At 40.5% G+C, this 16,257-nt stretch overlaps 1 protein-coding gene across 1 annotated transcript; it reads right to left on the bottom strand.

The window, feature by feature from the left end:
- Positions 1–4,992: 4,992 nt before the first annotated feature.
- LOC107517406 (MAP/microtubule affinity-regulating kinase 4-like) lies at positions 4,993–7,898 on the bottom strand. The gene is made up of 3 exons (XM_036237791.1): positions 7,420–7,898; positions 5,798–5,896; positions 4,993–5,497 (listed from the first exon to the last, which is right to left on the bottom strand). Exons 1-3 carry the CDS (start codon positions 7,896–7,898, stop codon positions 5,395–5,397), a joined length of 681 nt encoding a protein of 226 aa, XP_036093684.1. The 3' UTR covers positions 4,993–5,394.
- Between the last annotated feature and the right edge of the window lie 8,359 nt (positions 7,899–16,257).

The following is a 16,257-nucleotide window of genomic DNA, read 5'->3' as shown; positions in this document are numbered from 1 at the left end:
AGAAGGCTGAAAAGACGCAGGCATAGACAGCCAGGCTTGCGCTATACATTGGCACATGTGGGAATGCTCATTGCAGAATCCCAGATCCAGTATAACCTTTTCATTATGAAAGTTATGGTTTAAAATCAATTTTATATGGGGCTTCTTTGTGAGCTTGTATGGAATTTGGGCTGTTCAAACTCAGTTCTCTTTAGGGGCAAAAAATTACTTTCCATTCTTTAAACAGACATCTTCTGCTACCTGATATAAATAATACTTCAGATTCCTGGGGGTGAAAAGAGAAGATATAGATAGGGCTCGAAGAATCACATTCAGTTTAGAGTTTGGGGGTGTCAGACTCTAACATGTGTCAGGCAACCTCGTGTTCATTCAATGAGCCTTTTATTGCAGTAGTAGAGTCTAATACTGTCCATGAATTGCGTTCCCTAAGTAGAAGCCTGCAAAATTACCCGCTGGTAGAGAGAGTCATAGAACTCTCGAAACAGGAAGAGTGAGCACACTTTGGAGAGAGTTGAAAAGCCATTGTCACCATATGTGTCAGCCTTCAAGCTAAAGATCCCTAGCATAACAATTGAGGAAGTGATATTGGCATTAGAACACTAAGTGCCACAGCCCACTTCATTCAGCTTCCGGGGCTGTTTCCTCCATCTCCCCTGCATGATATGATGAAAATCAAAGAACACGAGAAGCCCTTCCCGGTGATTTTTGAGTCTCGACGTTTAAAAGAAGACACTTTCTCTTCGTTCGTTTGGGCTGACTGAGAAATGTGAAGCCTATAAGGCCTGAATACTCATTTTCACTTAAAAGATGTGAAGAACGTCTCAAATTGTTCCTTACCTCAAAGTTTTCTTTACCGAATATGCTGGGTAGAGTGATACAGCATTATTTTTACTTTTCCTTACTTTTTAGGACAATGCTTTGACTTTTTCACTAGCGAGCATGGAAAATAAGTGGCCAGCAATGATTATCATTAGCCACATTCAAATCCTAGTTCCTCACTCTTCTAAGGCAATGGATAAGGCAGAAAGTGAATATGAATGTCTGTTTAATTTTGCTGCTAAGTTGCTTGACACAACATCTCATGCATGTTTTTTAAACAGTGTATATCATGTAATAGGTGCATTCTTAACAAAACTTTTCCCAAGGGGTCTATACATTACCACATTTGTTTACTCGTTAAATGCTTATTGAATACCTGCTATATAATACATTGTAACACCAGGAGATTTTATCATGAGTGCTCCTCCTAGTCAGCCAAATGCAATTGCTCCCAGTCATCTTTGGATTAAATGATAGCACTGATAATGATAGTAATGCCGAAGAGCATACAGAGGGATTGAATAACGTGAAGAGTGCCTTAGCAGGTATATGTATTTCTATCCATCTGACAGGTTAGTATAATATATACTATTGCTAACATGAGCATATTCTGAACCTTACAGAGACTAAACATCTTGCCAGAGTAACAAAACTAGTTATCCACAGGGTCGAAATCTAAACTCAAACTGTTTGACTTCAAAGCTAAACCTTTAAGTCTTGTGAAGTTGCATAAATTCGAACTCCTTACCGCATCTGGTAAATGCACCCCTGTCACGTGATCCCATTACTTTTATCTTCTGTTTCTTCTGCCCTCTACTCCAATGACAGAAGTATAATACGCGCTCACTTTTTATGAATCGCAAAATTTATCATCGCCTATGTTCAGAGTCACTTCCTTCCTTCTTGCCCTTTCCTTCTTTTAGATCTTATCTCTCCATGAAGCTTCAAATGTACCGGGTTCTGATTAGTCTCAAAATCCTAGACACTTAGCTTATGATTATATAGCAAAAGATGTGAAGAGAGAGAAATAAAAATTCCTTTAAATTTGCCAAGCATATTTAAGGGCGAGGAGCCAATGGGAAGAAGGAAAGGGTAAGAACAGGCTTCCAGCTGCTGTGCTAACACTGGCCTGATTCCCCCTCCTCAGAACTTACTCAACTTTACTACTTTGGAAACAAAACCAAGAGGATCCGTTTACTTCCTGTCAACCCGCACAAGATAAAGAAAAAAAAATTTAAAAAAGGATCTACACTTGATAGCCATGGCACCCTGAGCAAGCCCAACCCCGTCTGATCTCGGAAGCTAAGCAGGCTCAGGGCCTCGTTAGTACTTGGATGGGAGACCGCTTTGGAAGACCAGGTGCTATAGATATAAAAAATAAAAAATAAGGGATTGTGAGCTGACAAGTTCCTTGCAATCTGTGAGGTCAACTAAGGGTTGCCTCACTTAAAAAATAAATAAAAATAAATAAAGTTCTTTTAAAAAGCTAGTACTGTTGTGACTTTGGTTTGTAGCTGCACTGTTTTATTTTTTTATTTGACTTAAGAGACTAATGCAGTAAAAAAAAAATATATATATATATATATTAGTCTATGTTTTTGGACATACAATGTATAAAGATGTAATCCGGTGATATCAACACCATGTCAGGGTCAGAGCTATGAATGAGAAGAGTTTCTATATGTTCTTAAAGTTAAGCAGGTATAGATTTACATACAGTGCTACAATTCTGGGATGTTAAATCATTTCAGTGACAAAAAATATTCCTCATATATATTTGGTCTTCATCTGTGATTTCTGGCTCATCACACCCTGAAATGTTACAGACGAGGAAGAAACTAGAAGAAAAGGGTACTACAGGTTGACAGGATAACAATGTAATACGTTGAATAACGGCCATCCAAAAACGTCAAGTCCTAATCCCTGCAGGTGTTATCTGCGAAAGAAAAGAGGTCTTTGCAGATGTAATTAAACTGAGTTGACGTGGATAAATTATGGTTCATATAAATGATGGAATATTACTCAGTCATTAAAAAAAAAATGAAATCCTACCATTTGCGATGACATGGATCGACCTAGAGATGATCATGCTGAGTGAAATAAGCCAGGCAGGGAAGGATAAATACCACATGATTTCACTTATCTGCAGAATCTAAGGAACAAAAAGAACAAACGAATCAAAAACAGATTACAGATATAGTGGACAATTTAGTGATGGGCAGAGAGGAAGGGAGTTTGGGGGGCTAGGAGAATGGGGTGAAGGGTTAAAGAAGTACAAATCAGTAGCTGATGGATGGTCACGGGGATGGGGAGCCTGGCATAGGGAATGCAGCTAACATTAATATGTGGTCTAGGTGGAGGGCCAGGGGAGGAAGGGAACAATTGGCGGGATCCTTTTACGAACTATATAGATGCCTAACCAATGTACTGCATACTTGAAACTAAATAGAATTAATAAATTATTTTTTTAAGAAAAGAAAAGCTTCTCTAGAATTGAAAAAAAAAAAAAAAAGAGAAAAGACTGTTGTGCTAGCATAAAGACAGCTACATAATACACTGGAACAGTACTGAGAATACAGAAATAAACCCTCGCATATATGGCCAACTAATTTTTAACAGAGGTGCCAAGACCATCTTAATGGGGGAAGGAATCATTTTTTCAACAAATGGCAATCAGACAACTGAAGAGCTACAGGCAAAACAATGAAACTGGGTATTTTTCTCACATCATCTACAAAAATCAACTCGCAATGTATTGCAGTCCTGAATTAAGAGTAAAACCTATTAAACTGTTAGAAGGATACATGAGGCTAAATCTTCATGACTTTGGATTTGGCAAAGGCTTTTTAGATTTGATGCCAAAAGCACAAGCAACCAAAAACAGATAAGTTGGCCTTTATCAAAACTGAGAACTTTTGTACTTCAAAGGATATCATCAAGAAAGTGAAAAAACAACACATAAATGGGAGAAAATATTTGTATTCACATGTATGTCTGAAAAGAAACTAGTATCTAGAATATATAAAGGATGCTTACAACTCGATAATGGAAAATAAATATCTCAATTAAAATTGACCAGGGGGATTGTTTTATAAACTATATAAATGTCTAACCAATGTACTGTATACTCGAAATTAGTAATTTTTTTTTTAATTGACAAAGTATTTTGTATTGGTCAGCTCAGGCTGCCATAACAAAATACCGCAGACTGGGTATTTTAAACAAGACATTCATTACTCACATTTCTGGAGGCTGAGAAGTCCCAGGTCAAGGTGCCAGCAGATTCACTTTCTGGTGAGGGCCCGCTGCCTGGCTCGTGGACAGCTGCCTTTTCATTGTGTCCTCACACGGTGGACAGAGAGAACAAGAGAACTGGTCTCTCTTGTCTCCCAATAAGGACACTGATCTCATCATGGAACCTACCCTAATGACCTCATCTACACCTAATTATCTTTCAAAGTCTTCACCTCAAAAGACCATCAGATTTAGGGGGGAAGGCTCCGACATTGAAGTTTGGGGGACACGCATTTAGCCTATAACAGATCCAGATAGACATTTCTCCAAAGAAGATATGCAGATGGTAAACAAGTCCACGAAGAGATGTTCGACATCATTAGAGAAATGCAGATCAAAACCACAGAGATACCACTGCATACTCAGTAGTATAGCTAGAATCAAAAAGTCAGATAAAGGTCAGCAAGATGTGGAAAAGGTGGAACCCTCACGCACTGCCGGTGGGAATATAAAGTAGCGCAGCCACTTTGGAAAACAGTCTGGCAGGTCCTGAAATGATTAAATACAGTTATCATATGACCCAACAATTCCACTCCTAGGTAAATACCCGACAAAAATAAAAACATGTCCACACAGAAATTTGTAACTGTATGTTTTTAGCAGCATTGTTTGTAATAACCGAAAGATGGAAACAACTCAATTATCTAGGGATGTGCAAATGGATAAACAAAATACGGTATATTTATACAACGACATGTGTATTATTCAACCATGTTAAGGAATGAAGCACTAATATATGCTACAACATAGACGAACCTTGAAGACATTATGCTGAGTGAAACAAGCCAGTCACAAAAGACCACATGCTATAGGATTCCATTCATATGAAAGTCCAGAAAAGGGAAATCTATAGAGATTGAAAGTAGATCAGTGGTTGCCTCGGGCTGGGGGAGAGGGATGTGGCAGATGGAAATAACAGCTAAAGAGTAAGGAGTTTTTTAAGGTTATGGAAATGTTCTAAAATGGACTCTAGCGATGGTTGCACGTACCTGTGCATATAATGAAAACCATTGCATCACACAGGTCTGTTTTTTTTTCTTTTCTTTTCTTTTTCATGGAGTATACAGTTTATTATAAGACTTGGGGAAAACCAAGTACTTTGATAAGAACCACCCCCTTCCTCACAAATATGGAAGAAGAGAGGAGCAGAGGCAGGGAGAAGGGCCCCAGGGAAAACAGTCCAGGCTCTGAAGTTTCACCCAGGTGGGGGTCCCAGGTGTAGATCTCCAGTGAGGGCCCTCTCCTCTTGTCCCTCGGAGAGCTCCAGGCCATCCTCCAAGCTCACCAGGGTATGATGCTGCTGAAAGCCACGAAGATGCCCGACACCATGCTGATTTCACTCCCGTGCACAGAACGCTGACACAGTTCGCACACCTCCATCGTCCTGTGAATATAATGAAAACCATTGCATCACACGGTTTTGTTTGTTTTCTTTCTTTCTTTTTTTTTTTTTTGTGGAGCATACAGTTTATTATAAGACCTGGGGAAACCCAAGTACTTTAATAAGAACCACCCCCTTCCTCATGAACGTGGAAGAAGAGAGGAGCAGAGGCAGGGAGAAGGGCCCCAGGGAAAACAGTCCAGGCTCTGAAGTTTCACCCAGGTGGGTGTCCACGTGTAGATCTCAAGTGAGGGTCCTCTCCTCTTGTCCCTCAGAGAGATCCAGGCTATCCTCCAAACTCACCAGGGTACGATGCTCCTGAAGGCCATGGAGATGCCTGACACCGTGCTGATTTCACCCCCGTGCACAGAACGCTGACACAGTTCGCACACCTCCTTCGTCCTGTGAATATAATGAAAACCATTGCATCACACGGTTTTGTTTGTTTTCTTTCTTTCTTTCTTTTCTTTTTTTTTTTTTTTTTGTGGAGCATACAGTTTATTATAAGACCTGGAGAAACACAAGTACTTTGATAAGAACCACCCCCTTCCTCACAAATATGGAAGAAGAGAGGAGCAGAGGCGGGGAGAAGGGCCCCGGGGAAAACAGTCCAGGCTCTGAAGTTTCACCCAGGTGGGTGTCCACGTGTAGATCTCCAGTGAGGGCCCTCTCCTCCTGTCCCTCAGAGAGCTCCAGGCCTTCCCCCAAACTCACCAGGGTACAATGCTCCTGAAGGCCACGGAGATGCCCGACACTGTGCCGATTTCACTCCCGTGCACAGAACGCTGAGACGGGTTCCACCCGCCATCGTCCACCGGACCAAGTCCTTGCACCGTGCCCTCCCACAGCTGTTTGCATCCAGCCTCTGGCCGATCTCCTGGGCCACATTGCCAGCCTCCCCTGAGCTCAGCAAAGGACTCTGATTTAAGATGCAGGGAGAGCGGCTTGAGCTCCCCTACCGTTGACTCCGACTCTGCCTTGTCACTCCACCATTACATGGGTTTCACCTGGTTTTTCCTCAGTTTGGTACGACGCCTATTGGCAAAGGGCTTGGAGCACACATGCTTGACCATGAAATTCCAAGCCCTCCTGGCCAACCCCCGACAGCCCCGGCCACGGCCCGACGAAGGGGTTGGGGCACAGCATCAGGCTGCTCGGCAGCAAGGCCGTTTTCTCCCTCGACTCCCTCCGGGGCTTTGCCACCACTGCACCTGCTGCCGGTGACGTAGGTGGAAGAGTCCGCTGTGCCATGCTGCAGGGCTGGGCTGGGGGTGGCAGTCCTCAAGTCCAGGCTGGCCGGGGGAGTGGCTGGCTCTTCGGCCTTCTCACCAGATGGCTGATTGTCGTCGCTCGAGGAAGGACCGTCGCTGTCGGGGAAGGACTCTGCACCAGGGAATGGCCTCACTTTGATCGTGCGGTGCTTTACCTTCGGTGACTTGTGACTGAGGATCAGGTATGTTGCCAACACGCTGTCGTACGTTTGACCTGTTACCGCCTCTTCGATTTCTCGCTGCTCAAAGCCCAAGTTGAGCATCTCCTGGACCACCTGGGGGTTGACGCTGCCACAGGGCAGCTCCGTATAAGGCTCGAGTTTCTCCCTGTGGTACAGGTTCACCCACGGGTCTTTCATCAACTGTTCGAGACTTACTCGCTTTTGGGGGTCGACTGTCAAAATTTTGTTCAGAACGTTCTTGCACAGAAATGTCACAAAATAGGGGAACAGGAAATGTCCTTCGATGATCTTCCTCCGTAGCGCGGGCTCGTCTACCGCCGTGAACGGGTATCTTCCCGTCACGATCTGGTAAAGGAGAACTCCCAGGCTCCAAACGTCGGCTGCGTGGCCCTCGTAGCCTTTTCCCAGGTAGACCTCCGGGGCGATATAGTAAAGGCTGCCACAGAAAGTCTGCATCTGACGGCCAACATACCTGCTGCTTAAACCGAAGTCTGTCAGTTTCGCGTTGAGTTCCGCATCCAAGAGGACATTCTCTGCCTTCAGGTCCCTGTGTATGATGTTCTTCTGGTGGCAGTAATGGACGGCGGAAATCAGCTGTCGGGTGATGCGTCGGGCCTTGGGCTCGCTCATGCGGCCACAACTCTGAAGATATTCAGATAAGCTCCCTCTGCTCGCGTGCTCCATCACAATGAAGATGGTGTCTTCGGTGGCGATCACCTGATATAGTTTGATGATGTGGGGGTGGTTCAGGCTTTTCATGTTTCTCACTTCTTCTCCGGGTCTGTAGGCGCCCTGCCGATCAATGGCTTTGACGGCCACCTCTACTCCTGTAATAATATGTCGGGCCAACTTCACTACGCCAAAGGCGCCCTTGCCAATCGTGTGCAAGAGCTGGTAGTGACCGATACGAGGCTCCGTGATGGGAGAGGTGGCTGCAAGGTCATGTGGCATAGTGACCACTCACTACACTAACTGACACTAGCTCTGTAAACTAAACTAGCAGACAATACTAACTATGCTAACTGCTAATACTAATGACTAATGCTAACTATACTAATTAATTGTGCTAATCCTAATAAACAATACTAACTATACTAATTAACTGTGCTAATACCAATAAACAATGCTAAGTATACTAATTAACTACGCTAATACCAATAAACAATGCTAACTATACTAACGATACCAATACTAACTCTAAGAAATGTACTAACAATGCTAACTACCAATACTAACTAAAAAAATTTTCAAAAAAAAAAAGGAGAAAGCAAAGGAAAAAATAAAAATATGAGAAAAGAACAAAGAAGAGAACCGAGGGGAAAAAACTGAAAACGTGAAACAAAAGACACGAAAAAAGAAGAAAAGGAGAATTAAAAAAATGAGACAAAGGGAGTAAAGAGGGGGAAAAAGGCAAAAGAAAAAAGAAGAAAAAGGAGAGTACAAAAAAATGAGACAAAGAGGGTAAAGGCAAGAGAAAAAATAAGGAAAGCGACAACCAAAAAAGGAGAAAACAAGCTAACTAGTCCAGTCCAACAGGTCACCACAGATCAGCTTCCTGGGCTCTACGGACAAAAACCTCAGCCCGGTCAGGGCCTTTTATAGGAGTTTTTTGTCATTCCATCACAGTGGTGCTTTATGAGGTCAGAGCAAGACACGGACCAATCACGACTTCATATACACCAGTGGTTTCCTCACTTCTTGGTCTCAAGATCTTATATCCTTTGCACTTAAAAAAATATAAATGAAACAAAACAAAAACAAAAACAAATAAGGACCCCAAAGAGCTTTTTGTTTATGCGAGATAGTAAAGATCGATATTTACTTTATTGTAAATTAAAATCGGTAGGACGCTTCCATGACCTTTTCATTTAGAATTTGAAGAGCTGTAATAATTTTTGCTTTTTAAAGACCTTAGAGTATCTACACTTAGAATATTCAATTCTTTTTTCTTAAAAATTATCCTACGAGTTAACTGATACCATGATACTATAGGAAAATGTTCTGTTGAATAAGATAAGATACATCATTAACATCTGTAAACCCAAAAGGAGGTAGCTTCATCATATTTTTGCCAATCAGATGATGAGCAGATTTCTCAACAGAAATCGTGGAGACCAGGAGGCAGGGGGTTGATGTATTCAAAGTTTGAAGGGAAAAAAGCTATTAGCCAAGAATCATATATCTGGCCAAACTATCTGAAAATGAGGGAGACCTTAAGACATTCCCAGATAAACCAATGCTGAGGAAGTTCTTTACCACTAGACATGGCTGGCACGTAGCACATCCTTCAGGCTGGAATAAAAGGACACTGTGCAGAGATGCAAAGCTTTGTGAAGAGATTAAGATCTCTGCTGACACTCAGTGCATGGACAATTAGAAAAGCTCGTACTCTATGGCCATGGCACTCTGAACAAGATCCCATCTGATCTTGGAAGCTGAGCAGGGTTGGGCCTGGTTAGTACTTGGATGGGAGACCACTTAGAAAGACCAGGCGCTGTAGGCATAAAAAATAAAAAAGAAAGGATCGTAAGATGACAAGGTCCCTGCAATCTGTGAGGTCAACCAAGGGTTGCTTCACTTGAAAACAAACAAACAAACAAACTGATCCACAAAAACAACCTTGGGATGCAGTAAGAGATTATCTAGCATGAAGTATTTTATTGGTCAAGGTTTTCTCTAGGGTCCAGGGTACAAAAGGAATGAAAGCAGCTGCTGTTTCACTGTCAAGGTGCGTGCGTGCGTGCGTGTGCGTGTGTGTGTGTGTGTGAGGTGGGGTTGGACACTGAAGCAGCAGAGAAATTGGGTGTAAATCGGTGCACCCCTGGGACTGCAGTGCAGGTGCCCATAAAGACAGCAATAATGGTAAATCAGTAGCCTTCACCAAAACAACAGCCTTGGAGAAACATCAGTATAGTGGCAGCACTGTCTCTGCAGTGTGACATTTGTCCTCGGCGGTGGCATCAGAAGCTCGAGGCCTTCACGCACTTTGAAGCCACTGCACTCCACCTAAACACCCTTGAAACTAAGGCACACTGGGGATGAGGAGGATTCTGATTTTACTTCCTTAACCCCCAATCTTTTGAATATAACATTTGAACTAGACTCTATCTAGCTGATACTAAGCTATAGTAGAAAAGATGCATTTCCCTCTTCTACCTCGACTCTACCTTCAGCCTGGTGTAGCTTGACAGATAACAATAAAACTCATTCCTGCTGCTAATTAAGTTTGTATACATTGTGAATTCATTTATGCATCCAGATAACACAGGCAGAAAATAAATTTTATTGGAATCATAACCATGTTTTATTTACCCAATAAACATTTATTGTAGTCCTGCTATACTAAGAAACAGATACACATTGGTGATTTGTTCCCTGCCTTTCTTGAGCTTAAAGTCTAGAGAAGAATCAGAGAATAAACAAACAAACAAACAAACAATTATATATATAATTACAAGGTGTCATGAAATGAGTAAAGGAAATTAATAGAATTGGGGGAGTATTGATGACAAGAGGGCCAGGTAAGGAGGTACTTGAATAAAGAGATAAGAGAACTGACCTTTAGGTTGAGACCTGATGAAGGAGAAGGACTCACACCCCAGCAAAGGGGGAGAATTTTGGTTGCAGCATATAAAGGCTTCTGGGCAGAAGAATTAGGATAATTGAAGGGCCGGAGGCAGGAAGGGGCCCAGTGCCGTTGGCAGGGCTGAACCACGCTCTATTGGGAGGAGAGCCCGTGGGGGGCTGTTTTGACTAAGATGGCTGCCAGGCCGAAAATGGCTGCTCAGCGGGGCTCCCCGCCAGCGCCCCCCCTCCCCCCGCCGTAAGCCTCCCAGGTGTATCTGCCTCTGCTTCGCTTCCCGCCAAAGGGACTTTCCTCGGGTCTTTCCGCCCGGCCCCTTTGTGTTACACAGTATATCCTGACTGCCTCTGGCCAATCAGCCCCGCTAACGCAACATCACCCGATCGCGCCCTATATAAGCCTGCAGCGAGCCTTAATAAACGAGACTTGATCAGAAAGCCTGTCTCCATTCTTTGCGTGGTCTTGTCTCCCTCCCCTCCCCGTTCTGTCTTAGGGTCCTTGTTGACTGTCCCGCAGGCCGGGACACCCTATTCTGACAGAAAGTAAATTCAAGTAAAACAGAATTTCACTAAGCGGAGATAAATAACAAGGACAGGAAGGCATTTGTAAACTTAAAAAATGAATGAAGCAATTGATTCTCTATAAGAAAATCAGAAAACAGAAATGCAAGAATTCGGAGAGATGGTAAAGCATTGGAAGGAGACAGACTAGAAATTAACAAAGAATTGGAAAGGAAAAATCAGAAATAAGTCAAAATTGGAGGAAGCACAAAATGAAAAAATTTAAACGGTAAAGTAATCAAAACAAAAAGTTATTTCTTTAAAAGTTGAAAAGAGTTAAGGAGAAAATGATAACAAAACAGGCAGAGAAATTCAACATATATTTGGAATTATCAAATAAGGATAGAAAAAAAGACTTAAATAGTATGAGGATTAGAGGAACAGAAACTGGTAAATATTATACACCCATACAATAGAGAAATTGTAAATGTTATGTGTCTGGCAATATAAAAGTGATTTAACTACCAAAGATTGAAATAAGAGGATGGAATAGAGGTGGGAGGAAGAGTAAGTACAATGATCTATAATATATATGAGTGAAGGATATCATTTAAATTGAAAAAATGAATATAAATATGAACATATATAAATGGTACAAATATAAATTTCAAAAATATATTGTTGACCAAAGTTGGTAGGTGAAGGGAAAGATGTTGGGGGAAGGATGTTATCGAAAATAGCTCATTTTACCATTTACACATGATAGGGAAAAATAAACATTGTTTCTAAAGAATAAAGGGCTATACATCTATTATTATACAAGTAACTGCAGAACACAACACTAAGCTTCCTAAATAGCAGATGAATCATCCATAAGTAAAAGAAAATAGATCACAGAGTGAAATACTTTTTTAAAACTATAAAAACAGCAAATATAAATAATACAATAGAATTAAGACCATATATTTTTAATTAATAAGTATATAAAAACCTAACTCATCTATTAAAAGAATTATGATCAAAAAGAAAGAAAAATTTCAAGCTGTGTGTAAAACTCATGTAAAACAAAGTGATTCAGGGAAAATATGACAGAGAGATGTCCTCAGATTTCTCCACTTGAAACAACAATAAGCTGAACACATAAAACTCAACAAAAAACACCCACATTGCACAAGAGCACGCCTGAGCATGAGATTTGCACATAAGAGCTACCACAGGTCAGAACCCCAGGTGTTGCTGTGGACTGGGAGAAATAAAGAAGCTGCCTCTCATAGCCACCAGAGCTCCCTGCAGGAGGAGGGGGAGGGGAGAAGGAGCAGCGAGTTCCCTGAACAGCCATGCCTGGGCAAACTGTGAGCTTTTCGGGGCCGGCTGGCAGCAGGGCCCAGTTATCAGAGCAGAAGGCAGAGAGAAGCGGGACAGCAGAAAAACAGTTGATTTTTATTGGCCTCAGTTGCAAAACCGAGGCTGAGATGCAGTCCCCAACTTCCAACCCAGAGGGCCTCTACCCCCATACCCTCTGAGCTTGATCACCACAGAGCCCCAACGGGAATCTGAGCAAATAGTGCCAAGACTGTCATTGACACGACAGGGATGGAAACTGAGAGTAGCATGCATGATTAAATATCGCCAAGAAAATTAAAAAGGCATTATTTAGGCTTATGCAGCAGGAATCGAAGAGGCTTAGACTCCACCTACTGGAAACCAAAAGAAAAGTGCCTTCTTAGCAGCAGGCCAAAGAGAGACCTCTATATAATAAATCTTCTTTCTGGAAAAACAGCAGAATACACTTCCATTAATGCCTAGGCGCAGAAATAGTCCATTAAACACCATGAACAACCAAGGTGACAAGGTGGCTCAGAAAAAAAGAGAAAAATCTCCAGAAAATAAGCTTACAGATATAGAAATATGTGACTTAGATGACAGAAAATTCAGGATGGCACATCTGAAAAAACTCGGCAAATTCCAAAATGAGTCATATCAACAATTTCAGGAACTGAAAAAACAACTAGATGGGCAGAGCAAAGAGATTGAAACCCGAAAAAGAACTGAATAGATCTTCTGGAGATAAACACACGCGCGCGCGCGCACACACACACACACACACACACGCACGCACACACACGCACGCATGCACATTGCAAAAGCTGAAAAATGAAATAGCAAGCTTGAGAAATAGATTTGACCGAATGGAGGAAAGGATCAGTGATATTGAAGACAGAAATCTAGAAATGCATCAGAAGGAAGAAGAAAGAAACCGAAGAATGAAAAATAATGAAAGAGAAATACAAGAACTAATTGATACGATCAGAAGAGGAAATATAAGAATAGTGGTCATTATCGAAGGCGAGGAAAAGGAGCAGGGACTAGAGAGCATTTTCAGAGAAATAGTGGATGAAAATTTCCCAAATCTAGTGAATGAGTTGAAGCCTGGAATTCAAAAAGTCAAAAGAACACCCAATTATCTCGACCCAAAAAGGCCTTCAGCAAGACACACTGTATTAAACTTATCAAAAATCAACAACAAAAACAGAATTCTCAAGGCAGCCAGGGAGAAGAAAATGGTAACTTATAAAGAAAAAACCCATTAGATTATCATCGGACTTTTCAGTGCAGACCTTACAAACCAGAAAGGAATGGAATCAAATATTTAAACTATTAAGTGAAAGGAACTACCAGCCTAGAATAATGTATCCAGCTAAGCTCTCTTTTAGATATAAATGAGAAATTAAGACCTTTCCAGACATATAAAAATTGAGGGAATTCTCCATCATGAAGCCTGCACTACAGGAAATACTGAAAAGGGTCAGCTCATCTAAAACAAAATGACAAAAAATAAAAAGCATAATTAGGAGTAAAGTGACTATCAGGCAAATGGAAGCAGAGGAGTGCAACCCTTAGTAAGAACAGGGCATTATAAGCATAACTAATAAGAAGTGAATTGTTCTAACAAGATAGTAATAAATTTTCAGCATACATAGGGACAAACTGAGATAACAATGACTGAAAAGGGGAGGATTCAAAGATCCAAATTCGCAAAGGGGAATGGAGATAAGACACGTGCAGAAGAAAATGGATGACTATATATATACAACTATCCTTTACATATTTGTAATGGTAACCACACACAGAAGATTCAGAACTGAAGTATATAACATAAAACAAGAAGAACCAGAAACAAAACCCACAAAAGCCAATCAAAATAAAGAGAAACACAAGGACAAGGAAGCAATGGAAACGCTGAGCTACAATGGCTATAAGAAGACCTCATATTTCAATAATCACCTTAAATATAAATGGACTGAACTTATCAATAAAAAGGCACAGAGTTGCAGAATGGATCAAAAAACAAAACCCAACCATATGATACCTCCAGGAGATACGTCTCAGCTCTAAAGACAAATATAGATTCAAAGTGAAAGGGTGGAAAATAATATTTCAAGCAAACAGCATTCTGAGAAAAGCAGGAGTAGCGGTACTAATATCAGACGAAATAGATTTCAAAACGAAAAAGCTAAAGAAAGATGATGAGGGACACTTCATAATGATAAAGGGAATCATGCACCAAGAAGACATAACACTTATTAATATCTGTGTTACAAATCAAGGAGCCCCAAAATATGTAAAGCAATTACTCATAAAACTAAAGGGAGAAACAGAACAAAATGCTATCATAGTAGGGGACCTGTCCACTGTCAGATATTGACAGATCATCCGAACAGAAAATCAATAAGGAAATAACATCCTTAAATGATACGATGGACCAACTGGACATAATTTACATTTACAGAGCCTTCCATCCCAAAACAGTTGCTCATGCATTCTTCTCTAGGGCACATGGAACATTCTCAAGTATTCGACCACATAGTAGGATACAGAAATAGCCTCAACAAATACAAGAAGATCGAAATCATACCAACCATATTCTCTGATCATAATGCTTTGAAACTAGAGATCAACTGCAAAACGAAATCAGGAAGAACCACAAATACATGGAGATTAAACAACATGCTACTCATCTGATCTTAGAAGCTAAGCAGGGTCGGGCCTGGTTAGTACTTGGACAGGAGATCACCTAGGAAGACCAGGTGCTGTAGGTGTAGAAAATAAAAAAATAAAAATATAAGGGATTGTAAGCTGACAAGGTCCTTGCAATCTGTGAGGTCAACCAAGGGTTGCCTCGCCTAAAAAAACGAATAAATAAATTAAATAAAAAATAAATAAATAAACAACATGCTACTGAAGAATAACTGGGTCAGGGAAGATATAAAAAGAGAGATCAAGAAATACATAGAAACAAATGATAATGGTAGTACAACATAACAAAACCTGGTACAGATAACATAAAAAAACAAAACTACAGACTGATATCTCTCATGAACACAGATGCAAAAATCCTAAATAAGATACTAGCAAACTGAATATAGCAACATATTAAAAAGATTATACACCACGATCAAGTGGGCCTCAACCCAGATGCACAGGGATGGTTCAACATATGTAAATCAACTAATGTGACAAACCACATAAACAAATTAAAAAATAAGAAACATATGATCATATCAATAGATGCAGAAAAAGCCTTCAACAAGATATAGCACCTATTTATAATCAAAACACTTAACAAAATTGGTATAGAAGGAAAGTACCTTAACATAATGAAGGCCATATATGACAAGCCCTCAGTCAACATTATACTTAATGGTGAAAAACTAAAAATCTTCACTCTAAGATCAGTAATAAGGCAAGGCTGTCCGGTATTGCCACTTTTATTCGACATAACATTGGAGGTCCTAGCAAGTGCTATCAGGCAAGAGAAAGATATAAAATGCATCCAAATAGGAAACAAAGAAGTCAAACTGATACTATTTGTGGATGACATGATTCTCTATATAGAAAACGCTAAGAACACTACTACGAACAGTAAACAAATACAGTACAGTTTCTGGATACAAAATCAATGTTCAAAAATCCATTGCATTTCTTTACTCTAATAATGAAGTGTCAGAAAAAGAAGTGGAAAAAATAATTCCTTTGCAATTGCAACAACAACAAAAAAGTATCTAGGAATAAATTTAATGAAATATGTGAAGGATCTATATAATGAAAACTATAAGACTCTATTAAAAGAAACCAAAGAAGATACAAAGAAATTGAAAGATATTCCATATTCTTGGATTGGAAGAATCAACATAGTTAAAATGACTTTATTACCTAAAGCATTATA

Source organism: Rousettus aegyptiacus, unplaced genomic scaffold (assembly GCF_014176215.1).
Source record: "Rousettus aegyptiacus isolate mRouAeg1 unplaced genomic scaffold, mRouAeg1.p scaffold_m13_p_1, whole genome shotgun sequence".
NCBI classification, from domain to species: Eukaryota; Metazoa; Chordata; class Mammalia; order Chiroptera; family Pteropodidae; genus Rousettus; species Rousettus aegyptiacus.
Note: the sequence above shows the minus strand (reverse complement) of the source record. Positions and strands in the feature narration are given on the sequence as shown.